Source organism: Amphiprion ocellaris, chromosome 17 (genome assembly GCF_022539595.1).
Source record: "Amphiprion ocellaris isolate individual 3 ecotype Okinawa chromosome 17, ASM2253959v1, whole genome shotgun sequence".
Lineage (NCBI taxonomy): Eukaryota > Metazoa > Chordata > Actinopteri > Pomacentridae > Amphiprion > Amphiprion ocellaris.
In genome coordinates, this window is record NC_072782.1 from 3,179,444 (window position 1) to 3,207,229 (window position 27,786).

Below are 27,786 nucleotides of genomic sequence, written 5' to 3' on the forward strand. Positions count from 1 at the left end.
TTCTTAAGAAACATTTTTAACATTTCTTTTTTTCCACCAAAAAATGTTCAAAGATTTCCCAAAAATGTTGAAAATGTGGACATCAGAAGTTTCACTGTGAAAATATATATTTTTTCCCACATTTTCAAACTTTAAACCAGGTCAGTTTTGACCAGCAGGACGACACGAGGGTTAAGACAGATAATGGATGGATGGATGGATGGATGGATGGATGGATGGATGGATGGATGGATGGATGGAAGGGAATGTAGACAGATGCCAGTTTTTGGAGTCACTGTGCCAAATACTGTGATCGGTAAAACATAATTAGGTGAATAATCATGTAGAGCTTTTTACTCATTAAAATGTACAAACAAAATTTGATATATGTTGTGTAAATGTTTTGTAAGACATCCAGAAGATACAACACCGAGGTAGAAGTGTAGTCATTTATTAATGGTACTGTCTTTTGATCAATAATCACACACACACGATAAAAGACACAGGAAAAAAGGCAAATAATTAATTCTGTGCAATAATTGATGTTTTAGAAATTAAAAATCGCATTAAGAATGATAAAATGTCATCTGCATGATCAAACAACTCATCTGTGCCACTCCTCAGTGATAAAACATGAGATGATGCAATCATAAAGAAAGATATTTGACAGTTTTTACCTACCCTTTGAAATCCAAGCTGCCAGTTTGACACTGTGTGCAACAACAAATATTAAAATGCGTGTGATAATCGCAGTAATGGAACTGAATTCAGCCCACGTTCACGCTGGCCAGTGGGTTTTTCCTTTTAATTACACAATCTGACCAAAGAAAATGAGTAGAATTTCTCTGGGAAATAGTGTGAAGATGGTGAAAACACTTCAGGTAAAATGTGCACTGCAGACCGAGAAGAGTAAATGGATATTTTAACCTTCTGTTAATATAAAACCGAATGACTGGAGCTGTTTTTTAGCCAGCAGGCACGCTGTGAGACACAATATTCAGATGTTACAATTATCATAACGTTGTGGTTATACGAGCGGTCTGACTGGGACTAACACAGCAGAAGTTAATGCTACTAAGCAAAAAACCCAACATATCTGTCTATCTTTCTCCTCTGGACTGGTGACGAATAACGGCTGTAATGGATCTGATAAAGTGTGTGTGTCTGTGTGTCCATCCAGGATGAATTCAAGCATTCACTTCTCATTTTAATTTGAACGCCTTTAATTTATTCTGATTACACGAGTTGATCTGTGGGCCTATTAAATGGTTAAACATGCCCTTAGTGACTGCCGGTGATTACAGTGTGTACCTCCATTACCTGCTGGATTTTAATATTATGCAACACAAAAGATACATTAAAAAAAGAAGTGCATTAGTCTTTTCTCTGAAGAAGAAAAGAGCCACCTGATACCACTCTTTCATATTACAATTATCTCTGCAGCTCGGCAAATTGTTTTGTGTTTCCTCTGGTGTTTCCTCAAATACAATGAAAATAGAGGTGTAATGAGGAGCACAGAACAAAACATCTTTGCATTTCAGACACATATGCACTTTCTCTACCTCAGTGACCCAGCTGCTGCTGATATGTACGTCTAATTCTGTCTAATTGAACTCGCTGAATGCTAACTGCCCACATTTCAAATGAAAATATCATTAGTCATAGTGTTTGCCTCTGCTTTCTGAAAAAAAACAAATTTGACTGATATCTCCGGGCACATAGATGATGAAGGATGTGTACATATGATACTGATTAACTGAGGTTTAAATAATTGAATGACCTTTGGCTGTGAGTTGCGATTTTTCACTGATGACGCAGTAAAAGAGCAACCAAGACAGTTGACTGGAGGCTGCATTCTGAGCTTCTAAAGTGAAAAATGACTCACTCTCTCTTTGTCTTCATCCTTTGCCATTGCCTTTTCTCAAACCCTTTTAGCCTTTGCTCTTAAATCTCCATCTTAGCTTGGACCGGGGCAAATATAAACAAAATGTGATATTGATTTAAGAGCTCCGTTTTGGGACTGATGTTGTATTTTCAGCACAATTTGGATCAGCCGATGTGAATATTTTACATGATTCACAAGTGCATTAGTTCTGCATTTAACCACTGTGTGAACAATTTACAGTGAATATACTTAGACAGTAGAAGTGTCAACACATTTTTTTGTAATTTAACATCTTAAGAAGCCAATTTTAGACTATTTTTTTTTTAATTTCCACCTGGAAAACCTCTCCAAACTGAGTCAGTAAGAGCTGGGAACACGAAGGCCAAAATGAACAACCTCAGGCTCTATAACTTTGGAATATTTCTGAAATATAATGAATCTTCTTATTCTTGTTACCAGGCTGGAGTGAGATTGTTAAAAAGGTGTAAATAACATCCTTCTAACAATGAGTCAGCAGACACTATTGCTGCTATTGAGCCTGTTAGAAAAGTACTCCTCTGCATGACTGTTAAATATGAGACAATAGAAATAAAGCACAGCTAAGCAAAAACCTCCAGAGCTGAAAAATCCGTGACAGAAACTGCAGTTCCTTAAATGGACACTGAACTCCAAACGAGAGTCAATCCTTAGAGACTTCCGTGTTAAAATGTTCAACATGTTTACAGTTTTGACTCATTCAGTTTTCAGCTGCACTATCTCTCCACCTCTTTGGTGATTTTTACGGCGTCATGGAGACGGAGTTATGTGACAGTCGGTGCTGGTTTGTCTGTCTGTTAGCAGCATTACTCAAAAATGGATTAACGGATTTACATGAAATTTTCAGCGAAGGTCAGAAATGACACAAGAACCACCTGATAAGATTTTGGCAGTCATGCAGCTTATGGGTCAGTATATAATTGAGGGACTTTTGAAATCCATGGGATATATTTTGCATACATTTTTATTAAAAGTAAAAAAAATAATGTTTTTATATTCATTATGATCATGTCTTTACAAATTTCATAATTATTCATTACGGAAACAATCACTTAATAAAAAATGACTGGATATCACTAAAATGTCAACTAAATAACCGTCTAAATTTAATACCAACCACCTTCTAAATAGTTAAACAATAATAAAATGAGCTGATTCAGAAATAGTTTTGATTGTGTTGTTTTTATTAAGTTGAGATAATCATGACAGATATTTCTTTTTTGGCAATTTATCACATTTTATATGGAAAATAACAAATTGTATTTGTGTTTGAGAAATCACTTTCCACTAAGTTCCCCATTACAAAAACACCTCTCAAGGAAGTGTGTTAATTCCAGATCACATGACCTGCTCATTTGGTTTGTTTTTTGGTCATTTTCAGTCAGTTTTGTGGGCATTTTAGGTCTTTTTGTGCTCATTTTGTGCATTTTTGTAGTCATTTTGTGCATTTTTGTGGTCGTTTTCAGTCTGTTTGTGGTAATTTTGCATTTTTTTGTTGTTATTTTGAGTCTTTATATAATTATTGTCTGTCTCACTGAGTCATTTTATGTTTTTTTGCTGTCATTTTGTTTCAGTTTTTGTCATTTTGTGTATTTTTGTTGTCATGTTGTGTCTTTTTGTGGTTGTTTTGTGTGTCTGTGCTCATTTAGTTTCTTTGAAATCACTTTCAGCTCAGTTACCCATTACAAAAACACCTCTCAAGGAAAAGTGTTAATTCCAGATGACATGGAAACATCTAAAACTAATCCCTCCAATACTTGTCAGTGTGGACCAAAGTGGTGGAACAGCTGACTGTGTTTGCCATTCATACTGCTGGCATGACTAGAACTAGTCTTATTATTATTATTGCCACAGGATACATTCTTCTGACTTCATTATACCTGAAAGCCCTGGAATAGAGGACTGGTGGTGGTCTGGGTTATCAGAATGCACACAGATATGATTCTGCCTCAGGGGCCCTAAAGGCTACAATCTGGCAATATCTAAGTGACTCACATCTTAGGAACCCACTGGCACCAGAACCACCGAAACGTGAGGAGTTGAGTAGCTGCTGCTACTGATTAGTTGTAGGCTCATATTACCAGCATGAAAAGGTAGATAAACAACACTTATTACCACCAGTTCCTCCCAAAAACACTCTGAATGTCTCCTGTTTGCGTATCTTGTTGGAGGATGAAATAAAATCCAAGCTTCTGGTTAAAAACAGGATTCACGCCAGGGCTTGCAAACCCATTTAACACTGGCACATTTCTCATGTAACAATAATACGCGGACAAATTGCGCGTTATGTCTTAACCTCTTCCTGCCCAAGTCGCTCAAATTACGCACGACGCGCGTCATGAATTCACTAATGTCCAAGTGGACTGAGAGGCTCTGGACCCCCCCCCCCCCCCCCCCCCCCGCCTCTCTCTCTCCCTCCCCCCCCTCTCTCCCCCCTCGCCTCTCTCTCTCCCTCCCTCCCCCAAATACTTTGGGCCAGATACTCATCCAGTCGCTCTGTGCGTCAACCAGCGATCTCCTCTCCGGCTCGGGACAAAACCGCACGCAGCTGCCTTCTCTCCCTCCACTGCGCGAGTCTGCGCGATCCGGAGCGGACCTGTCGTGCGTTGCTGCGTGGATATTTTACCTGTCATGGACTTTGATTGAGGCTGAACGCACACAGATTCCCTCCTCTGATTATGACCAAATAGGCGATCATTTACGAGCGCAAAGGAAAGCAAACTTGCAGATCCTGAAACGCCCCTCTCGCCAATGTGTTTTATGTGTTTGCGCTCAACAGTGAGGTAGATTTGAGATTCTCCAGAGTGTCGGCGTGTGATTTACCCCGTGGATGCGGCTGCCGGGGTCGGTGTCTTGAGCCCTGCAGGATCAGCCTGTCTTAGGGCATCATGATTTCTCCGGTTTTTCACAAGTGGATGAGAAATATTTCTCCTGAGATGCTTCTGCTGGTGCCCATGTTGTGGTTTTTACCTCTGGCTGGAGCGGCTCCTTCTCAGACCACCGAGCAGCTGGACATGGGGGTGGTAAGTTTCCCATCTTTAAGCATTTCGGTCTGAAAGTTTGCGCTATGTTACCGCGTTTACGCGTTTGATTTGGGAAGTTTTGGACGCGCATACAGCCCAGTGGAGCGTTTCTACCCAACTCTTGGGAATGTGCAGTTTAACCTACTTTCAGATATGTGAGGCAAACGCCGTCTTCTGCCATCTGATGTGAATTTTAACACCTTGCTCTCGCAGCAGTCCGATGCCCACAGGGGATCTTGGCGCTGCAGACGGTGTGCCAGGGGAGGTGGTGGCTGTTCTCCAGAGCAGGAATGAGGTTCCTTGTAGTGGCTCCCAATAAATAAATGTAAATGTAGCCTATTTGCCTTGGCGGAATATCGACCTCCACCACAGCCTGCTGACATAGTATCCTGCTCTAATGAATGGCTAACGGGGGGCTCACTTCCAGCACAATGACAGCAAGAGCCATAAGACGTTTCCTTCCTCTCAGTCATGCCTCTGAAAGACTGCTCCAACATGTCAAGTGGTGCCAAGTCTGAACAATTACTGGGTCTAAAATAGGGCTGAGATGAGCTGAGGAGCACATCCTGCTGAGCCAATTAAATCAAACAGGTAATTCTGGATTATTAGAAGGATGTGAGCTGAGAATTCAGAGGGGTTTTGTTGTTTAACGTAGTGCACGTTGGTAATTAAATTGAAAGAATGGAGCACTATTTCCATTTTGTAGAATCCCTCTAATCCTTCTAGTGAATCTGAGCAAACTAAATCCAGTAGTTTAGACCCTTCCACTGTATATCTGCAGTTTAATGAGCAGAGACCTACAGATAAAACAAGCATCAGTTAATTAGTAACTCCTGAGACAACGCTGTAATTCATTATTTACATTAATGGCTATACTGCACATCAACTCATCTCATAAGTTTGCAGCACTTCTTGTTCTCCCACACTGTTCCAGCTAATATAACAAAATGCTAATCAGCCTTTCCAATACCGAATCCCTCCTGAAGGCATTGATGGATTCATGTTCAGCTGCGATTCATCCAACTTGTGTCTCCTTGCATCTGTCTCTGTCATCAGCTGCCTTGTTTGTCTTGTTGGGGGGTTTTTTCTGGGAGGTGGAGTGGAGTGGAGAAGATTGAGTATTAACTCCGTTATCAAAGACGTTGCAGAGGTATTTCAAGTCCTGGACTGGCTCTACATATTCCCTGAGGATGTGTGGTGCTGCTGCTGAGACAACCATTCATCTTCTTGCTTCTTAAATACACAGACCTGCAGACATGAATTGTCCCTCGGTTCCTCAGATTTGAGGGATACATTCGCACTGTGTTGTGTTGGACTTGATTCCCCAGAGAGCAGCACTTAGTCATCTGCAAATATTATACATGGTGGTTGGGACATGTAGATTACAAATGGTACATTTTGTCTTTGAGGAGAAAGTGCTTTGGTGTTGTTCTCACACTGGAGATTCAACATGCTGAGCGGTTGGAGACGGATGATCCATTGTCTGGTTGGCAATCCCCAAAGCTGCCTCCACTGTGGTGCTGTGCTCTTATCCATTCTCAAGCAGTGTTTGAGTGTGCGAGCAAACACTTGGCCTGAGAAATGTGGGCATCACTGGATTTCTCATCACATTTGCACAAAATTCGCTGCCATTCTTTTCCCCGGTTTGGTTGAGGAACCTCTCTAGATCCACTACTGCTGAGTTCTCCTCATCGTTCTTGTGTTTTTACTCTGACTCTCCACCGTTCACGCTGTACGACTGGTTTCTATGAGCCTCTGTACTGGGAGCAGCTGCTCACAGTTTTTTTTAGGAACCTACAAACCCAAACAGACAGCAGCTTAAAGCTGCAGGGAGCTGAATCGTGATTCACCGTGAACTTGGCAGCTCAACCGGATCATCGTTATCATCAGGAACCCTTTGATTCAGCGTTAATATCCAGATTATTGTGGAATGCAGTTTTTTAAAACTCTGTCTTAATTATTCACTAACTTTCATTTTTCAACTGCAATTTTTTGGGTGCAGCTGCAACATTTAGTCACTTTTTGATCCATAAATAAGAGCTGGTGATTGACATTATTGATTATTACTTCCATTTGCTGATTAGTCAGTTGTTTTGTCTATAAAGTCTCAGAAAAATAATGACAAAATGCTTTAAAGTCTGTCAGAACCCTCTTAAAACCTCTTTCCAATCAGCATTCCAAAAGCTGAAAATCTTCCTTTTGCAGTCGTATGAAACTGAGAAAACATGCAAATCCACACACTGGTGGAGTGTTTGCTTGAGTGGCTTTGCTTGAAGAGATGAAAAACAAATTTCTCTACACTGATGCACCGGTTATTGTGCTCGTCTTTTCAGCTCCTGCTGCTCGTTACTACCTCAGAGTCAACAGTCGCAGCGTATAATGAGAGCGTGATAACTGGTCCTTCTCAACAAAGGCTGAGGCAGATTGTTGCCAGGTTGTTGGTTTGCTGTGGACGGCTCTAGGATGATCATGGGAGTTGGACAGGCAGGTGGACAGATGAGTTCCCCTCTCCCCTGTGACCGCCTGATTGACTTTTAAATAAGACTTGTGCTGCATTGGTGCAAATTGCTCTCAGCTGCCGAGAACAGGTGGATAATTGGTAGTCGAGGCTTTGAGTGGCTTCCTCTATCTCCGCCAGTTGTGTTCGTAAGTGCTGCACCTTTGGGATCCTGGTCCACAAAAACAGCCATCTACCCACAGAAGCATGTCCTGATCTGCACCTCTGCTGCTGCTATCACACTTCAGAGCCATCGCTTGGCTTTTAGTCGAGCCTGAGCAGCGAACGTATCCGTCTCTCTGTGTAAACTGCTGCACACAGTGACCGTAATTAACTGCACCACAAACTTAAGCACAGCTCTGAGACATCCAGTTTCCAGCCTTGCTGTTATCTAACCCAGTACATCACTGCAAAGCACCAATTTGCAATTTCAGCATTTGTGGGGAGCTACTAAGCTACAATGTAATCTGCACTATGTTTCCCACTAATGTCATTTTACTCCTGATGGCTGTTTTCCGCTCTACTACAGAATGACAGGGTTCCTTGGGGAACCATTGGCCTGCAGAAACAATACTGTACTTGCTATTGCAGCTGTATGGAGACGGAATGAAGTGACCAGATGAGCCTTCAATTAAAAAAAACCTTAATTATTATTTAATCTTATAGAAACTCCACATATGGTTTTGTGCCATTTAATCTCTTTCAGTGCAGAAGAATTAATTTGTTGTAAAATAACACCCAGTGAGTGCACGGTGTGTGTCTGATGGGACCACCTCTTCCTGCCAGGCTACTCCTAACTCTCATTTTGTTCATAATTTCTTCAATGAGAATACCATCTGGTCTTGTGTCCACAAAGGAGCACAGAAAAAAAAGAAGAAAAAGCCTGGTAGACACCACCCTCCCCGCTAAACCTCATAATTCTGAATTCTCATGCAACTAGCCTGCCCGGCTCCACCACCACCACTCCTCATTAGTTCCTTCTTTGCCTCTCCTGAGTGCACATTTCTCCACTATCATATTCTGTCCCTTCAGTCTTTCAGTCTCCTTCTTTCAATTTTCTTCTTCCAGATAGGAGGCTTTCTTCCTAGCAGCACATCATGCTTCTTCTGATTACACCTAGATGCGATGGGATAGAGGGGGGCTCAGACAGAAGACTGGATGCAGGAGCAGCCATAGAGAAAGTACGATGGGGAGGATTACTGTGCTGAAATGAGTAATCAACCAGACACGGTCCAGAAAGGGAAGGAGATACTTGCCAGACGTATCAGTGTCATATTTCAGGGAAAGGTTTTCATGTAAGAAACTTTGAAATAATTGCACAGCTGTAGCACAAAATGCAACTTATTTCTCTTGGTTGCAGCATCGTGCAGGACCTCCGGATACGTTTAGCTGCACTGTTCCACTTCCATCATGCTGTGTGACCTTTCTGTCTGTAGCTCCATGTCACAGGGTTTCTATCCAGGACAAGGGCACTATTTTTCACCGATGTCAAGTGGGAGATTACTACACAGTAGGACAGAATCTATCATTGTGCGATGATTGACAGGGAGCACAAGAGACGGCTCAGTGTGTAATATATAGCACATTCCCAGCCTCTCCGGAAGAGGAGGAGATACTGTGGAAATCAACCAGTCCTTCAATTTGCTTCCATCCCATCTGTCATCGCGGGCGAGTGTTAAAGTTCTCCTGGGACTTTCAAGTTCCTGAGGAGACTGTCAGAGTTTATAATATCCTTAGAGCCTGGTTCAGAGAGGATCTTAAGGGCCCTGACACTTTATTGGCTGCCGCTGTAGCATCGTGGTGGTGGCGGTGTGGGAGGAAAAGCATGGCAGCTGCAACACTTGTGCGTGATGTTTTCAGTCGGTGACAACACGAGATAAATTAGGAGGAGTTGGCGGCTGTAACTCGATATGACTGGCAGAGGAGCTATTTGACTGAATGTAATGTTTTCGAATCAAGCAGCAGGTGATAGATTTCTGCTCTTGTCTTGTCAGAGTGAATCCCCATCTGCTCCCGAGGTCCTGAATCCGGCTGACCAGGGGTCCGGTTTCACAAAGAAAGACTCCGACCACGGCTCAAATCAAACTAATCAGATTTCAAAGAGATGTCTAGATTAATAACCGCTCTGAGCTGCTTCTACTATCTGAGCAGCAGTGGACTCATTGCTGTGTTTTCTGGGTCGATTAAGATGTTTTTTTTTCCCCAGACTACAAAACATTACATTACAAACATTTAGCTGTGTTTATTTCAGCAGAAAACGGAGAACTTTAACAGTTACAAGGACATTTTAGTGGAAAAAGTATAGCAATACAAAAAAAAAACTCTGAGAAAAAGAGCAGAGATGAGCCAGATTTGATTCTTTCTGACTTAAATTAAGACCGCCTACCTCTTCTGACCAGTCTGGAGCATCTTAGTCCAGGTTCCACATTCAGCCCAAACTGATCTCAAGTGGGCCGGACCAGTAAAATCACAGCATAGTAATCTATAAGTAATGATAATTCCAAATTTTTCCTTTGTTTTAATGCAAAACAGTAAATTCTGAAAATATTCCCATTTAATGAATTATCTTTTTTCTAAACATTAGGAACAACCTGAATTTTCTTAAGATAAATAAATGAAATTTCAGCAACATTCAGCCTCAGTTTATCATTTACACATTACAACTAACAGATCACAGAGTGTCTACAAAAGGACACAACATTTAGTCTCAGGTATCTGCAACTGAATGATGTAGTGTTTTATTTAATGATTAAAATGACCAAAGTCTGGCAAAAAAAGACAAAAAAAAGACAAAATATTAAAAAATGAGACACAGTGACAATAATGAGACACAAAAAGGCAAAAAACAAGACAAAATATTACAAGAATGAGACACAATGACAATAATCAGACACAAAATGACAAATAATGAGAGAAATGACATGAAAGAAAACAAAAAAGAGACAAAATATTAGACCAAAAAGTTACAAAGTGACAAAAAAACAAGCAACAAGCAACAAAAGTGAGACAAAAAAAATTTACACAAAATGACAAAAACGAATAAAGCAAAACACAAAATGACAACAATAAGACCAAAAACACAAGTGAGACAAAAAAGAAACACAAAATGATTTAAAAAAAAAAAACATGAGACAATTAGTCAGACAAAACAACAACAAGACAAAATATTACAAAAATGAGACACAAAATGACGAAAAAAAAACCACTTTGAGGGCCGGATTGGACCCTCTGGAGGGCCGCTTTTGGCCCGCGGGCCTCATATTTGACACCCCTGTTCTAGAATATCTTTCTGCAACATCAAATGCTTTGTTGTGCTGCTGCATGTGGATTGTACAGTTCTGTGTGATCCCCTCCTTCTAGATTTAATAGTGGAATGATGGAGCTGGTTTGTGGGATCATAGCTGCTGACTCGAGCTCCGGTCTACATGTTATCAATTTATTTAGCTTTTTATTTCAAAAGAAAAGCGTGGATATGTAAAATATCCCATCTGCAGTTTCAACGCAGTAGTCCCATCTCCTCTCTTTCCGTTTGATTTTACAGTAGTGATGGATTTAATATTGTGGGCAGGCGGGCGCTGTTTTCCACAACAGAGACGCACGCGATTTTCCATCGGCTTCAACTGACTTCATTACTTGTGCCGGCCGCGGCTCCCCATATAGAAAACCTCAAATCAACTCCATGTGGACAGATCTATTTTAGCTGGAGGAGCCCCGCCTTCCTGCTTGTCTTTGACCAGATCAAGGTTTTTGGTTGCCATTGCTATTCAAAGGGGCCGACTGGATCTTGTAATTACAGCGGTTTCTGGTGTAGTGCTGGCTCATACGCTGAGGCCTAAAATAATCTATAGCCTTGCCAGCTGAACTGCCAATAGACTGCTTTAATAACACGATCAAGAAAACCCGAAAGCAACAACAAAGCCTCTCTGAAATTGCTTGCAGAAAACTGGAAGAATTATAATAAATGTGGGTTTTGTGTGTGCGAGTGTGAGTGTGAGTTTCCCTCTTGTTTGCGTGTCGCTGTAAAATGTGTGCAGGCACGGCCACACGGGTGATCTCATAGTTTGTCTCCACATAGCAGTTGTCATTTCTTCACAAGTGGAGAAGATGATTGAACAAGCAAAGAAAAAGAGGGGGTTAAAAAAAGGGAGTGGATTGGATGATTGCTTATCATCTTTGGAGTCAACTCCAAGACAGTTATGTGTTCATGATCCCATTTCTCAGAAGGTCCGAGTGAAACGGAGAGAATTACAGGAGCGGGAAGAAGACCAAGCGTGATTGAGTGGGTGGCAGAGATAAGCTGCATCTCCATCCAACTATCACTGGCAATTAGACGTACTTCCTCTAGTCCAGTGTTGATACTCAACTTCCTATCAAGTGAAGATAATGAGCCGCTAACAGTCTGCAGAATTTCAAGTGGCACTCGTGATTGTGTGAACTGCAGTTTGTTTGACTGCTTGAACTGCAGTCTGGACGCGGCTTCATTTTGCTTTTGGGTTAATGTTAAGAATAGGACCGGGCTCTGCAGGGCTCACGTTTAAAAATAGAGTCAAACATACATTGAAATGGACCCACACATGCACATGCTCTGTGTGTATTCTTACTGTAGACGTGCCAGTTGCCAACATTCCTCGGCCGAAGCTCCAGAGACGCCTTTGTGCAGATCGCTATAGTAACACGCAGCAGCTCTTTCGTGTCTTTTATGAAGTGTGCACAAGGCCAGTCCATAAATACGTCTTCATGTATGTATTTCCTCCCACAGCTTTGAACTTTAATAGATAGTTCCAAAGATTGATCCCATTTCAACACATTCAGCTGAACAAACTCATCACCAGACGAATAGCGCTTTATCATGCATGTAGTTGTTGGTTTCTGTAAGTTGGATTTGATTTTTCCATTTTTTCCCTTGTACTTAAAGGTCACAGAGATTAAAAACTATTTACATAAGACATTGATTGGCTGGTAACTGACCTTTTGGTTGCGATGTGGTTTGCTGGAAAACACAAGTTGCATTTGGAGTTTGGAAGCTACACATTTTCAGCTCACCTCTGTCATTATTGACAAAAGTTCACTGGACACATAAAAACTTCACATAGAGTTTAACCCTCCTGTTGTCTTCATTTACCAAAAAATATTGTCTCCTTCTGCAAAAAAATTCCCCAAATTTCAGAAAATTTGCAAAAGTTTCAGGAAGAAAATTCCAATAATTAATTTTTTAAAAAAATCCTCCAAATTTTTCAAAAGATGAGTAAAAATCTTCCAAAAAAAAATCCTAAAAATAGCTCAAGTGATTCCATATATATCAGTAAAACATCTAATATTTTCTTTAAGAACATTCACATAAAAAATCAACCAAAATCCAGTGAAATTCACTGGATTTTGGTTGATTTTTTTGTGAATGTTCTTAAGAAACATTCTTAACATTTCTTTATTTCCACCAAAAAATGTTCAAAGATTTCCCAAAAATGTTGAAAATGTGGACATCAGAAGTTTCACTGTGGAAATATATTTTTATTCCACATTTTCAGACTTTAAAACGGGTCAATATTGACCAGCAGGACAACAGGAGGGTTAAAGAAGAACTTTTTAAAAATGTGCACAAAAGAGACAGATGCAGGTCAATGCAGAGAAACAAACTTCTATCAGGTGTGTTTGTATGTATTTGTGTGCGACTTTACGTCCTTCTAATTCATGAGAAAGCGACCCAGGCCGAGCTTTATTCAGTCTTCCTGTCTGCTGGGCTTTTCGCCCAGTGCCACGCCACATTACCGCCCACAGAGAAGAACTTCAAAGAAGGTTTGTGGGCTTCTTGTCCTCTCAGTGGAGCCGCTGAGACGTATGCCTGTTAAATTAAGCTCCAGTTACAGGGGGGTTGGTCTAATTGGCTCCATCAGTTTGTTTATCTTTCATCGCTTGCTGACATTTTTGAGTCGTCTCTCTTCTTTTGTGTCTCTTTCTGTGCTTCCATCTCCCTTCACTCCATTCAGTCCATCCGTCACCCCATCTGTTCGCAGCACAAGACCCGACATGACACCTAAACCGGATGATTTTAGCACTGAATCTGAAACGGAGGAATATTTGGAGGTGGGGAGAAATTGATTTTTGACATTGTGTAGAGCAGAGGTGTCAAACATGCGGCCCATGGGCCAAATCCGGCCCTCGAAGTGTAAAAATTCCAGAGAAGACATTAACTGCAGATTGTAAATTAGTAAAACTATAAATTTAAAATCATTTCTAGACCATGACAAGTTGTTTGGATCATAAAGTAAAATACTTGATCTTGTTTTTGTAATATTTTGTCTTGGTTATGTTTTTTTTTTGTCTTTTTTTGTCTGACTTTTGTCATTTGTCTCATGTTTTTGTTGTTTTGTGTTTCCTTTTTGTCTTATGTCTGTTTTTTGTCCATTTTTTGTCATTTTATTTCTTGCTTTTGTCATTTTTTGTCTCGTTTTTGTCGTTTGTCAATTTTTTTGTTGCTCTGCAACTTTTTTGTCTAATTTTATGTATCTTTTTTGTTTTGCGTTGTCTCGTTTTTGTCATTTTGTGTCTCATTTTTAATATTTGGACTTATTTTTGTCGTTTTCAGTTTTTTTGTCTTTGTCGTTTTGTCTTTTGCTTTATTTGTTGTTTTGTGTATCGTCTTTGTCGTTTTGTGTCTTTCTTTGTCTCGCTTGTGTTGTTTGTGTAATTTTTTGTCTCGTTTTTTGTCTGTCCATTTTTTTTTGTCGCTTTGGAAATTTTTTGTCTAATTTTTTGACTCTGTTTTGTTTCATGTCATTTTTCTCATTTTTTGCTATTTTGTATCTTGTTTTTGTAATGTTTTGCCTTATTTTTGTTGTTTTTTTTGTCTGTCTTTGTCTGACTTTTGTCATTTTGACCATAAAGGAAAATCCTATATTGTTCAGTTCCAGATACCTGTCATTCTGTGTCTCATTTTTTACAATGTTTTGTCTTGTTTTTGCAGTTTTTTGTCCTTTTTTCCAGACTTTAGTCATTTTGATCATAAAGTAAAATACTATATCATTCAGTTCCAGATAGCTGTGACTAAATGTTGTGTTCCTTTGTAGACACACTGTGATCTGGAAGTTGTAATGTGGAAATGATAAACTGAGGATGAATGTTGCTGAAATTTCATTTATTTTTCTTGAGAAATTTCAGGTTGTTCGTGATGTTTTGTAAAAAGATAATTCCTTAAACGTGAACATTTCTGCACTAAAACAAAGGGAAAATTTGGAGTTGTGGTTATTTATAGATGATTTTACTGGTCATTAGAGATCAAGTTGGGCTGAATGTGGAACCTGAACTAAGATGAGTTTGACAGCCCTGGTATAGAGTATTCAGCGTGGCCTGGTTTTCCTTTGGCTTCATCACTGCATGGCCTTGTACTGTAATAATTTAGGGCTGCTATTAATACAGCTTCTCACTGAAATGTGCTCATGATGAAGAAAATGCAGAGCTTATAGGGCTTGAATATGCACTGGGACGCACTGATGCAGCTCTCTGGCCTCTCAGAAGTGGGGAGGCTGCTGGCACTTAAGAACATTTGCCTTTGGCAAACAAGATCTTTTGACAAGCCAGCAATTAACAGTCTCCACTAAGAACTTCACACACTCCCTGGGAAGGAGAAGCATCATGTACGGCATTGTTTGCATCATGCTGGACAATGTGTAGTTGTGCCTTTTATCATTTCTCTTCAATTTATGGCGTACATATGTATGTATTTCTGTGTTTCCTTCATCTTGTTCTTCTTTGCACATGCTTTCTAATATAGAAAAAAAATTATGAATCCAATTTGGTGAGGGAATGAGAGCATGCACAGTTTCCTTATGAAACCTGTGCTTACACGTGCTTGATAAACGAGTGACTAACCTCGTTTGTTGTACTGCATGTGCTCCTCCAGTAACCCGTAAAGTCCCTTTTCTCACCACTTAACCGAAAAGACAACTGAAAATATGCATCTGGTAGCGGAAACTGAAAGGAAGGAAGCAGAGGAAATACAAATGAGCTATGAGTCACACGTATACTAAATATAAATACTGATTAAGTTCATGTAATCACAACATAACATACATAAACGCAGATAATTGACAGCTCATGCAATGTGACGTTAATCGTGCAAACTATCTTTCATATTATTGGTTCTGCTAGTTCTGTTTCTCTCTCAATCATTCTGTCTCTTTCTGACTTCCTGTGCAACCCTTTTCTCTGAGCAGCTGTTTTCCTCTAACTTTATTCTCCCATTCTGGATGTTTCTTTGCTTGTCTGTACTCTCTCTCTGGCATCTCCTCTTTGTATTCTTTCCCTTTCCGTGTCTCCATCTTTCTGTTGACATCTCTGTCTCATCACCTTCCTCCACAAGCAAGGAGTTGAGGCTCAGCTTCTTTTTTTTTTTGTACAACCAGCTGTTCCTAAGCCAGGGATTAAATGATTCACTTACACTCACATTTTAATCCTCGTCGTCACGCTCTCACACATACAAACATGCAAATTACGACAGATTTTCCTCCAAGGTGTCTAGGAAATGACATTCACACCTCCAGCTGAATGGAAGCTGAGTGTCAGAAACTGAACATCTATCAGAAAGTACCGCATTCTCTCAACAAGTCTGACTTGCGTCCCATTATATGCGCATTGTGTCTGCAGCGGAGCAAGAATGCATCCTAAAGTGAAGTGGTGTGCTTCGGCAGGGTGGAGCGTGTGCCATCTGTTTGTAAAATAGTGGGATGGAATCTCACTGATTTTCACTGTAGGCCGTGCTTTCTTCCATTTTCTGCCTTTTCTGTTTGCTGAGGAAAACAATTAAATTATAACTCATTCTAATTCAGAATAAAGTCTGTTTAGTGGGACAGTAACCAAATTCTGCAAACATTTTACTGTCTTCTTGAGTCCCTGTCAGCCAAAAGAGCTAATTTCCAGTTTGGATTGGGAGCTTGCATGACTAAAATGCCAAATGTGGAGGAAAATTTCAACATTGAAATATTTTGCAACAGAACCTCTGCAGCTAAGAAAAGAACCGCACCTGACTGGCACCAGAATTTTCCTTAATTCAACCTCTTTAGTAAAGTATTAACTTGTTTTAGAAGAGGCTAAAACCATTTTGTTCACTAAAATGTGCCTTTTCTGCCACCAATCTGCTGAATATATTCCATGGCGTCCACAAAGGGACATGAGAGCTTATATATGCTGTATTCTTCTGGACGCCTACTTCCTATACAGCCTCTCCACATATCTTTTTAGCAGAGGTGGCGCTATGCGCCAAATCCCTTGTCGATTCCCTGGAAAATTATCTAATATATGCAGAAATAGTGCTAAATATATCAACTGGGCCAGATAATTTGAGGAAAACAAAGAAAGTCATTGAGTGGATGTAGGTCCATTCAGTAACATAAGGCTCATTGTTTAGTTTTTTTTGTTTTTACAGAATAATACCTAGATTTTTGGAAGAAGTGAGTGGTTTAATCTGGACTCAGTTGGATTTATTGTTCCCATGCAGGTTTTTTTTCTTTCTGCAGCAGACATTAATCAATTCTGATTACAGCTGTGTTGTCTTCTTGTGAAAAAGACAACTGAAAATATGTATCTGGCAGTAGGAAGTGAAAGGAAGGTGCAGGGAAAATACAAACGAGCTATGAAACACGTATAATAAATATAAATACTGATTAAATTCTGTTTAGTCTGACTCATTACAACAAACAGAAAAGTGACTAAATGACAACTCAACTATCTCCATTTGACTGATAGATTCTCTCTTAGTTTTATTTTAATTTTATATTAGCATAATGATTACACAAAAATCATGACGTATAATTTCGGTAAATGACAGAAGCAGAAGGCGGCATAAGAAGAAGAAACCGTGAGGCATGAGGTCTGCTGCAGCCAAACTCATCTAACCGTCTAACCAGCGGCAGAAGTCTGAGGCTGCAGCAGACTGAGGGATCAACGAAACCAAAAATAATAACAGGCAGGAACCTTTCAAACACACTCTGTTACAGGAAATATGAAATACAGAGGTCAGGGCTTAGTCTGAGGAAATAGGAGAAGAAAAGTTCAAGATAGCCAGGAATAATTTATAGTTTAAACAAAAAAAAAAAAAAAAGAAGTCGCCACTGTGCTGTGTTGTGTGATGTGAGTGAATGAATGTGCACATCTCATCTTAGGAGACATTTATTTAGATCCTGTTGCTGTTTGATGCTGCAAGTGTGTAATAAACTCAGAGGAAAGACTCTTACAACAACCAGAAGCAAACCATTGATCTTCATCTCCTTTTGTCAAAGCCTGGAATACATTCATTACTGGAGAATAGGGAAATCTGATATTGGCTTTTTGGCCAATAACCGATATGCTGATATTGTCCAACTCTCAATTTCTGATTCCGGTATCAATTGATCTGAAAAACGATATATGTTAGCTAAACATCACATATCTCCTGTGGTGGAATTAACACATCATGCCTGATTTCATTGTAACGCCCCATTGGATGCATTCTCAGATGCAACAAGGCTTTCAGATGTGAACATTGCCTGTGCAAAATAAGAAAACTACTTCAACTGCAGTTATTTATGCCATTTAAAAAAATTGTCTCAAACAACAGTTCACACTCTCCCTCTATGAGTCGGTAAATGCTGGTGAAATCCAGGCATCATTTTATCAGTTTTCATGATAGGCAAATAAAACGATGACGATGTTGACCGATATCGGGCATAAAAATGGAAAGTCGTGTTAATCAGATTTTTATTGAGATTTCAGTCTGCTCAGATTGCAAAGTGAACGAGTAAAGGATGACAGTGGTGTCTTTGGTGCTCTCCCTGATGGATTTGGATCAGTATTGATGGTAAAATGGGGGAAAGCCTTTCCCAAATCGCTTCAATGGATTCATTGAGCGCTTCAATCTTGTGCTGTGTTGAAAATTATTCGAAACTGTTACTAGGTCCGACATAGTAAGATTGCGGTCGTGACTTTTACAGATAGAGTGACCGGCTTGCTTATTAAATCGGCAGGTTCAGTTGCCTTCAGAACATAGGAGTTGAAAGGGGTTTTGCTTAACATAAAGGGAGTCTTATCAATTTACAATCAGCAGAAATGGCAAACATGGTAAATATTTGCCTTGGAAACTACAAGGATGTATGAAATGTGGGGTTTGTTGTTGTAAAATTGATAGCAGGTCAGTCCCGTCGAGCAAGAATGTGATTTCAGACTTTTCTGAAACTTTGAGGCGGCATCAAGAGGTCAACTTTCTGGTTCACCCTTTTTAGAGTGAGGTCACCAAAACAGGCACACACAACTGCACAACTCATTGATGCAGTTTCAGGGTTTTGTTTTTCCGGTTGAACCAAGCCTGCATTTGATACATGAGGTTGTCAGAAAGATGCCAGTTCTCTGTCAGCTTTCTTTGTCTTAATTAAACAATGCCCAAGTTCATTTTGTTACACTAATGAAATGGAGTTCTACATACTTTGTCCTTAAAGAGCCCATATTATTTACATTTATAGGTTTAGAATTTGTTCTACTACAATATATTTACATGCTTTAATGTTTAAAAAAAAAAACAACTTTATTTTTTGTCAAGTTCTACGTTGAAATATTTTGTTTTAACTCCTGTCTCTTTAAGGCCTTCATTCCAAAATGCCTAGTCTGATCTGATTGGTCAGTTAGCCCAATAAAAGCAAGATAACATTGTTTACGTACCTTAATCCTACATCTATGAGTGCAGGCTGAGAAATATAGCTCTAGCAGAAGTAGCTATATGAGGAAATATTGGCAAGGAAGCTGCTCAGGCTTTATTTGAGGTCAAACTAGCAGTTATTAAGGCAAATGTGTAACGTGATGATATTGATAAGTAACAGGAGTGAAGCCGGACCTTCAAATGAGGTGATTACTGTGGGACAAAATTACTTCTTTTGGCCTGGACTTTAAGTTATGTAAGTAAATCTTTTATTTGCACAAAAGACTATATAAAACACTAAAGGAAAGGGGAAACTCCAAAAACATTGTATGGGCTCTTTAAACACAAATCATTTCTTTGACTTGCTAAGGTTTTAGCAATGCTTCCTAAAACCTGAGACCAAATCCACACTTGTGGGATTTTAACCCTCCTGTTGTTGTCATTTACAGGCACCAAAAAATATTGTTTCCTTGTGTGAAAAAAATTGAAAAATTCTGCAAAACAGCAGAGTGGCGCAGCGGAAGCGTGCTGGTCCCATAACCCAGAGGTCGATGGGTCGAAACCATCCTCTGCTAGACCAATATTTATGGGGCAGTGGTGGCACAACGGTTAAGTCTCTGGAATACTGAGCCCCGATGTGGCCACTGTTGGGCCCCTGAGCAAGGCCCTTAACCCTTCCTGCTCCAGGGGGCGCTGTACCGTGGCTGACCCGTCGCTCTGACTCCCCCAATTGGGAGATATGCGAAAATCAGAATTTCCTCTCGTGAGATTAATAAGGAATAATAAAATAAAATCCAGCGAATTTCGCTGGATTTTGGTTGATTTTTTTGTGAATGTTCTAAAAGAAAATATTAGATATTTTTAGGATTTTTTGGGAAGATTTTTACTCATTTTTTGAAAATATTTACAAGAATTTTCTTGCCAAATTTGGTTGAAATTTTTATTTTTTTTAAAATAAAACTTTTAAGGGAAACGTTTAAGGAACTGTTGGAATTTTCTTCCTGAAGGTTTTGCAAATTTTCAGAAATTTGGGGAATTTTTTTCAGTTGAAATTTTGGATTTTTTCCAGACAAGGAAACAGTATTTTTTGGTGCCCGTAAATGAGGACAACAGGAGGGTTAAACAAGCCATAAACCCTGAACACACACATTCATGCAAACATGCAGACAAGGAGACGGGGAGGTCATGCTCAAAGGTGGGTGAGGGAGATGCATTAAACTAGACGGATGATTCCTATGGCCTGCATTAATTCTCACTCTTTTACTGCCTGGCAATCCAGCCTCAATTTTCTCTTCGATTAAACGTGTCATTCAGGCTGCGTGTCACCCCAATTTCCCTCCCTTTCTCTCACCATATTCCCCCTCTTTGATCTTATCTGTTTGCACAAATGTGACTAAATCCCTCATTTCTTCAGTAAATTGTGTTTACACTCAGGATATGCCTTTGGAACGATGTCAGGAGCTTCTCAGTCAAATGCACTTAAGCAAGCTTTCATTTCTTGGATCCTACATCATCCCAGTGTAATACTTTAAGCAAACCATCTCTCAGAATAAGCTGCTGATATATAACGGGGAGCTGTTACAACTGCTTTGAATAATGATAGCATCTCTGTGCCTGCCGCGAACCTCACGGATGTTCAGTTAAATTCCGCTGGAGAGAAATATCCTCATTGGAGAGCAGCAGAAGAACCAGAGAATTGCTTGATGTGAGACATTTACTTCTGTGTGATATGTGTTTACAGGCTTATACGGCTTTCAGTTGACAAAGACGGAACCGAAACGATTAAGATCTCTGTGCAGTCAAAGCTGTTTCTTAATTAAAAATCATTTTTGGGGTCTTTTTTGACTGATCTTTATCTGCATTTGGAGATTTTTCCCTCCCAGATTATGATTTTAACTAAATTCTCCTCATCAGTGGTGAAGTTTGGCGTCTCAATGTGGAGCTATTTTCAGAGAATACAAACATAATTAGCACCTATAAATACAAAATCTTTGCCAGTTGTTTAAATTGACTGAGTTCAACTATCAGTAATGTAACTTTTGATGACTACTCGTTCAAATAATGACACATATTGAGCACAAAAACTTACATCATTTGCTGTTTTCCATTGACTAAATGTAGCCTTTTTTGTTTTGTGCTACTTGCGGCTCCACTGTTTTTGGCTGTTATTTCTGTTTTTGCAGTTTGGTTGTGACAGTTTCTTTCTGTTAAAATGGTCTCAAAGTCCAAGCTGCTCACTGCAGTCGGTTGTGACTGCAGGCTGCCATCCGTCCCCACACCAACTCTTTACTGTCCCTGCAAGAGGTGAAGCCATGTAGAGATTTGTAAAGACACTTTGATGTCTTTCAAAGTCCTCCAAGAGGTAAAAATATGCATAAAATGGTAACATCTTCACATTATAGTGCTCAAAATGAAACTTTTGATGCTGCCTGTGGAAAATTGCCAAGCCTGTTACATCAGTCGCTCCATGGCTTTTTTGTGTTTCTTTGAGACGCTTACGCTCGGTGCATAAAATGTGTAATTTTCTGCAGTTTTCCCCCTCACATCACATTTTCTTAGCTACAGTAAGAGCACCAAAGAAACAAGATTAAGCTCTATCCTTAATTGGCATTAATTAATGGACTCCCATGGTGGTATTTCAGTGCTTTTCCTCCTTTTTGAAGTGAATTGACCCCTTTTCCTCCCCTCGTATAACTTCATAACCTTTTAAATGTCCAAGAGGTCGTTGGCAGACCTGACCTCATCCTCTAGGTATTAAGGAACAATGCAAACACTATAATGGACTGTGCTACTCGGTGACCCCGTGTGTCAGTGAGGTTGTGGGGTTAAATGTCTCCCAGCGACTCATTTCCTGTCAGTGAGGCCTGAAGATGGAGCGACTCAGCAGCTGTTCATCAGGGCTAAACAGGGAGGTATTGTGGGACGGAGGAGGTCACATGCACTGATGCAAAACTGATTCTGCTCACAGTGATGTTGTCGTGGTGATGCCACCATAGTGACAGAGCTCATCGTGTTTGTTTGTGGCGGCTGACGGCCTCGCAGCAGACGACCACGAGAAGGAATGTGACTTTGTAATCTGGTGGTGAGATGATGGAAGTAGATGATGGTATAGTTCACTTTTAGATAGGGCTGGGACTTTAACGCCTTAATTTCGGTTAATTAATTACAAAAAAAGTAACATATTAACCCTCGTGTCGTCCTGCGGGTCAAAATTGACCCGTTTTAAAGTTTGAAAATGTGGGGAAAAATATATATATAAATCTTCACAGTGAAACTTCTGATGTCCACATTTTCAACATTTTTGGGAAATCTTTGAAAATTTTTTGGTGGAAAAAAAGAAATGTTAAAAATGTTTCTTAAGAACATTCACAAAAAAAATTAAACAAAATCCAGCAAATTTCGCTAGATTTTAGTTGATTTTTATGTGAATTTTCTTAAAGAAAATATTAGAAGTTTTACTGATTTATGTAATCACTTTAGATATTTTTAGGATTTTTTTGGAACATTTTAAAAATATTTATAGAATTCTCTTGCCAAATTTGGGGGATTTTTTAAAAAATAAAACTTTCAAGGGAAACTTTTAAGGAATTATTGGAATTTTCTTCCCGAAGGTTTTGCAAATTTTCTGAAATTTGGAGATTTTTTTGCTGAATTTTTGGATTTTTTTCAGACTAGGAAACAATATTTTTTGGTGCTCATAAACAAAGACAACAGGAGGGTTAAATAAAATAACGCATTTAATTGCACCTTTCTCAGTTCCCTAATTTGTGGCACACCAGTAACACTGATGAACTCTCCAGCCCAGTAGGTGGCGGTAATGAACCTAAAGTCTGTTTACCAGCCACGAAGAAGATACACAGGAGGCAGTGTAATGAGCCACTAGCTGGTCACATGACAAAACTTTAGCTTCAGTCTGGTAGAAACGTCAAACCAACAAACTTCCTGTTTATGACACAAACACTTCAGCAAAAAGTATTCCTGAAAGCATGTGAGATGAGAAATAACCTGTGCAGTAGCTAAATCTGTCCTCATTTTAGTTCAACGGTGGCTAGTTTAGACATTTAGACAAGTATTTTGCAATACGTCGGACCTCCGCTGCCCGCACCAAATTTGCATAAAGTAGAAATCAAGTCTACAAATGAGCTCCAGGGAGACAACACGGTGCGTTTCACATAGACAATGAATGGGACGCCAGAAATTGACGATCATGTTTACACATTAGCTACCACAGTCCTGGTACCGGCTAATGGTGTAGCCATCCCATAATAGATCACTTTTCAAGGCATTTAAAGTGCTTGAGTTCACAAAAAGTCTTCAAATATTGAATATAATCGCTATAACTTCACTTTGAGTTTGCAATAATCTTTGAATGTAGTAGACAGATGAAAAATGCAGATAAATAGAAATGAAACAAACATTTTTGTTGTTTAAGTTCATGTATATGTCTATTCATCCATTCAGTCCCCAACCAACATTTTTTTTAAATTGAAAAACTATATAGCTATTTGGCAAAGATGCGATTAATCTCAATTAACTAATTAAAAATCCTGTAATTAATTAGATCAATTTTTGAAATCGCGTCCCACCACTACTTTTAGAACAAAGTCTGCTTCATTTTCCAACAAAACATGCAGTAGTTTTTTTATTTGCAGGCCTAAGTTGAACTGCAGTGAACTCTGACCTGCTCAGAGGCCACACTGAAGCAGACAAACTTGTTTTTCAGTTCAGAAGTTGCGAGTACTTCAATTAAAGCAAATGGGACATGAGTGAATGTTTGCAGAAGCTGGAGAAAGTGAGAAAAAGCCTCGGAGCTGCCCTGAGTCCACACATAGCTGGATAACTGTACAGACACTGCTGCCCCAGAATGAGCATCAACCCATGTTTTGCTGTCATTTTGTAGAGATCTCCATCCACATGCAAACATGAAATCCCTTCTTCTTCTTCCTCTTTTTCCACCAACAAACAAACCGCACACCACAGGCAACATCTGGTTCGGAGTGGGGCATCCGGCTTGTTTACTTTGCTGAGTTTCAGCTTGTTAAACCTCTGCTCAGTCCCCCCTGCTCCCTGTGATCACCTTTACTGCTGAACCCACAATGTAATTGTTCCTGTTTACATTTTATTTTTTTCTCTAGTCAGACAATGGAACACCGAGCCAGCAGTTTGAGATTGATCCACCCTGGAGACACATCCGCAAATAGAAACACTCGGTTTGGAGGTGGAAAAGCCTCTTTGTCTGAAAATGGCCTTATCAATATTAGATATTTTGTTGTGATGTTGCATATCTTTGTAAATGACGTCACATCCAAAGGTGAGGAAACACAGTTAACACCAGATGATGTCAGAGGGAGCAGAAGGAAGAAGAAGTAGACTCAGTAATTGGTTATAACCACTATATTGATGTTTTCTTTCCTATTGTTTTTATTTCTCATGATGGACAGAAATAGGACTCCCTACAATTGAATCCATGACATTATTTCAGATAGAGTATCTGCATGTAGGGATGTATTGATCAAACAGGAGATCTGAATCATAAAGGGCACTCATTGAAATACTTTGAAATTCAAAATTTCAGCCTTAGAGTGTTATTGGAGGACATAAGACTTTTGTACTTTTGTGACACTTATCAAAATTTTTAATTTTCATGTTGAAATTCACGGTCACTGAAGTTACCATATATGGTTCCTTGCCTGTTAGTGGTAAAAAACACATTCCAAAAAATATATATATCATCACTTAGCACAACTACTCAACCATAAAATGTGAGTTTCATCAACTAACCGTGGTTAGTTTGGATGTTTCGACCGCAAATACGGAAGAGGACCGAACCGCAAGTCTGTCTTTTTCCATCTTCGGAGAAAAGAGCAAGTTTGATCCGTTCCAGGTCTCTGCTGATTGGTCAGATGCCATGATATAGTGTGATGTAACATAGAGTAATCGTCGCTGATTGGCTGGGTGGAAACCACATGTTTCTCCACCTCACTGAGAGGCAGGAGCAACGCCATATTTAATGTGTGTGGAAGTTACCAAATATGATCACTTGCCCAATAAAGTGTTAATATTTAGTATCTGCCGATCCCATTTTCATAGATAATGCACATTTGAAATATTGTATATTAGCTGTAGTGTCACCCTCAAGTTTCTGTTAAATACTATAGACGATCCAAGGAGGCAGGTACGTCCATGTTGTGGGAGTTTTGCTCGTAAAGGAGCACTGTGACAAAGACCTCTTTGAGGCTTACTGACCTCTGGCCAGTACTAAACTGTTCCACTAGTTACCACTAGTGGAACATCTGATAAAGGACAATAAATAAAAACATAAAGTCAGACAAGAAATTCCTGCAGTCAACCCAAATTCTGATCTAATGTGTGCATCACTGTGTAGCTGACTCATTTAATGCTAACAATTTAGCAATGAGCAAGTACTTTAGCTAACTGCAATTCCAGTTATTTAATTTGGACAAAATGCCATAATAGGATTATGCTTGACTAAATGCAATGTCAATATAGCTTTAAACAAATCCTTTGTATACGCTAGAAGACACATCACCAATTAAATATGCAGCAACCACCATGGATGAGCATTTTCAACCTAAAAACATCTCAAACCCACACAGATTCAAACAGCCAGAGTTTCACAGCATAGCTTTCTTCAGAATCAGTTTCTAGTTTGGACATGTGAGGCTGAATAACTCTCAGTATTACACCTTACCATTGTGTTGCACAGTGTAGCTCTGCAGTGTTTGAGTCGACTCAAAGGTGAGCTGGTGTGCTGAGCTGCAGTGGAGTGAATGCAGGAAGTGGCTCATTTGCATATTTATAGATCTGGGCATGCTTAATGAGGCAACAGTGAAGTTGCATCTAAACCCTTTTCAGGCAGGAAGGGATTATTTTGTTGGAAAAAACTGAGTAATTTTGATACAGAGAGATGAGATTTTATGTTTAAAAATTCATTAGCTCCCTCAGCCCCCCACTGTTGCTCAATGGAAGAGCAAACTGAAAGAGGTGTGTCTTATGGAGCAAATAACTGCAAGACTGCAAGTGAAAACAGACTTGTTTATTGACAAATGGTCTTCAATTCAAGACTATATTTCAAGACAGACTCTTCGTTTGTTCATTTACACCCGATTGAGCTTTTCTTTTCATTGTGATCCTGGCTACTGTATGTCTTCTATTTCATGAACACAAGGAGTACCATAGTCAGTATATCTACATTGTACCTGTTACATTTCTGGAAATGTTTCTGTAATTGTAAGATGTGACCTGCACTAAAGATTATAAATAAAACAAGTTCAAAAAAAAAAAAATTCATTAGCTCATCCATGAACTTGATTTCTGTCTGAATCACGCCACACAGATTTACTTCTGCAGTGGTGGTGAAAACAACAACTCCCATGATCGTTACATTCTGTGTGTTTCATCTAGAAATGGTTGTAAAAGACTCCTTTTTAAATCGAACAAGCTTTTGGAAGTTTCTCATCACTCTCTGACCCCTGACACACATTAAAACCATATTTTCACTTACAAAACACATGAAAGCCAAGTGGCATGTGACCTGAAAGGTAAACATCTCTGCCGTCAGAACCACTCACGTGTTCCCTCCTGTCTCTACAAACGCTCTCTACCTCACATACTGCTGTTTTTCTTATCTCAGCCCCCTCCTGTTTCAAACACTACATTAATAACTGATGCATCAGCAATTCAGCAACGCTTCACTTCTGCGCCTGCATTAATCAACGTCTCGCACACATGAAGCAGCGTTTTCCACTTGTACACCGTCGTTCCCTTTGCTTGAACAAGCAGCTCGATTGCAGAAAGACAATGAGTAGTTGTCTCACTTTGTTTGCTCTGTTTAATTGTGGTGAGCTGGGGTCATTTTGTGTGTCCGGTTTTGTGTGTTCAACAAGCTCTGTACATAAATACTATACATATTATATTATCCCATCAATACCACACTGTATTATAAATGAGATGAGGAAAGATTCCTGATTTTACAACTACATGTTCTATGAGGACTGTTTATAGACCCTAAATCTCTTTCTGTTTGTTTGTGTGTTTTTGAATTATTTATTTTGTAGCTCCAGATTTCGCTGTATTAAAAGATTACAGGTACCAGAGTTGGGGATTACGGCGATAAATTATCCTCCACATGCAGAAACTGTAGCTCAGATTTGGTGTATGTCAAACTGCATAATACCCACTCCATCCCTCAAGTGTGTTTGCATTAGTGAAAGGCAGGATAATGGTGCGCCGTGGGTGTCCTGTCCCAGATTAATTACTGTTTCAATGGCGATATAAACAAAAGACTTCAATGTGTGGTTGTGTAATGAGAATGCATGAGTTAGCACTAAAATGTGAAGTGTACTCTGTAGTAAATATATGTAATCAACTGTCCTAAATATACTACTTAGACCAGCACTTGCAGCTTCGGTTGTGTGGATTTATGTAAGTATTTGCTTATGTCCATGCATTATGGCAAGATAATTTAGTTTTACAGATCAGTGGGTAGAACGTCCAGGAACAGGAACAGAATAATCTATCACAATATACGTCATTTTTGTATTACAATATCCCCAGCATGGGTTTCAAATAGAGATGTCCGATACTGTCTTTTTTGCCAATAACCAAAATGCCGATATTGTCCAAATCTCAATCTGCGATTCTGATATCAACCGATTGGATATATGTGGGCTGTTTAATTAATTTC

At 39.5% G+C, this 27,786-nt stretch overlaps 1 protein-coding gene across 1 annotated transcript in view; it reads left to right on the top strand.

Moving 5' to 3' along the window:
* The first annotated feature begins 4,394 nt into the window (after window positions 1-4,394).
* mmp17a (matrix metallopeptidase 17a) overlaps window positions 4,395-27,786 on the top strand; it is a 101,832-nt gene continuing 78,440 nt past the window's right edge. Inside the window, exon 1 of the mRNA XM_055019488.1 lies at window positions 4,395-4,923. Coding sequence (XP_054875463.1) covers window positions 4,789-4,923 — 135 coding nt within the window. The 5' untranslated portion in view covers window positions 4,395-4,788. The remainder of the gene's footprint in view (window positions 4,924-27,786) is intronic.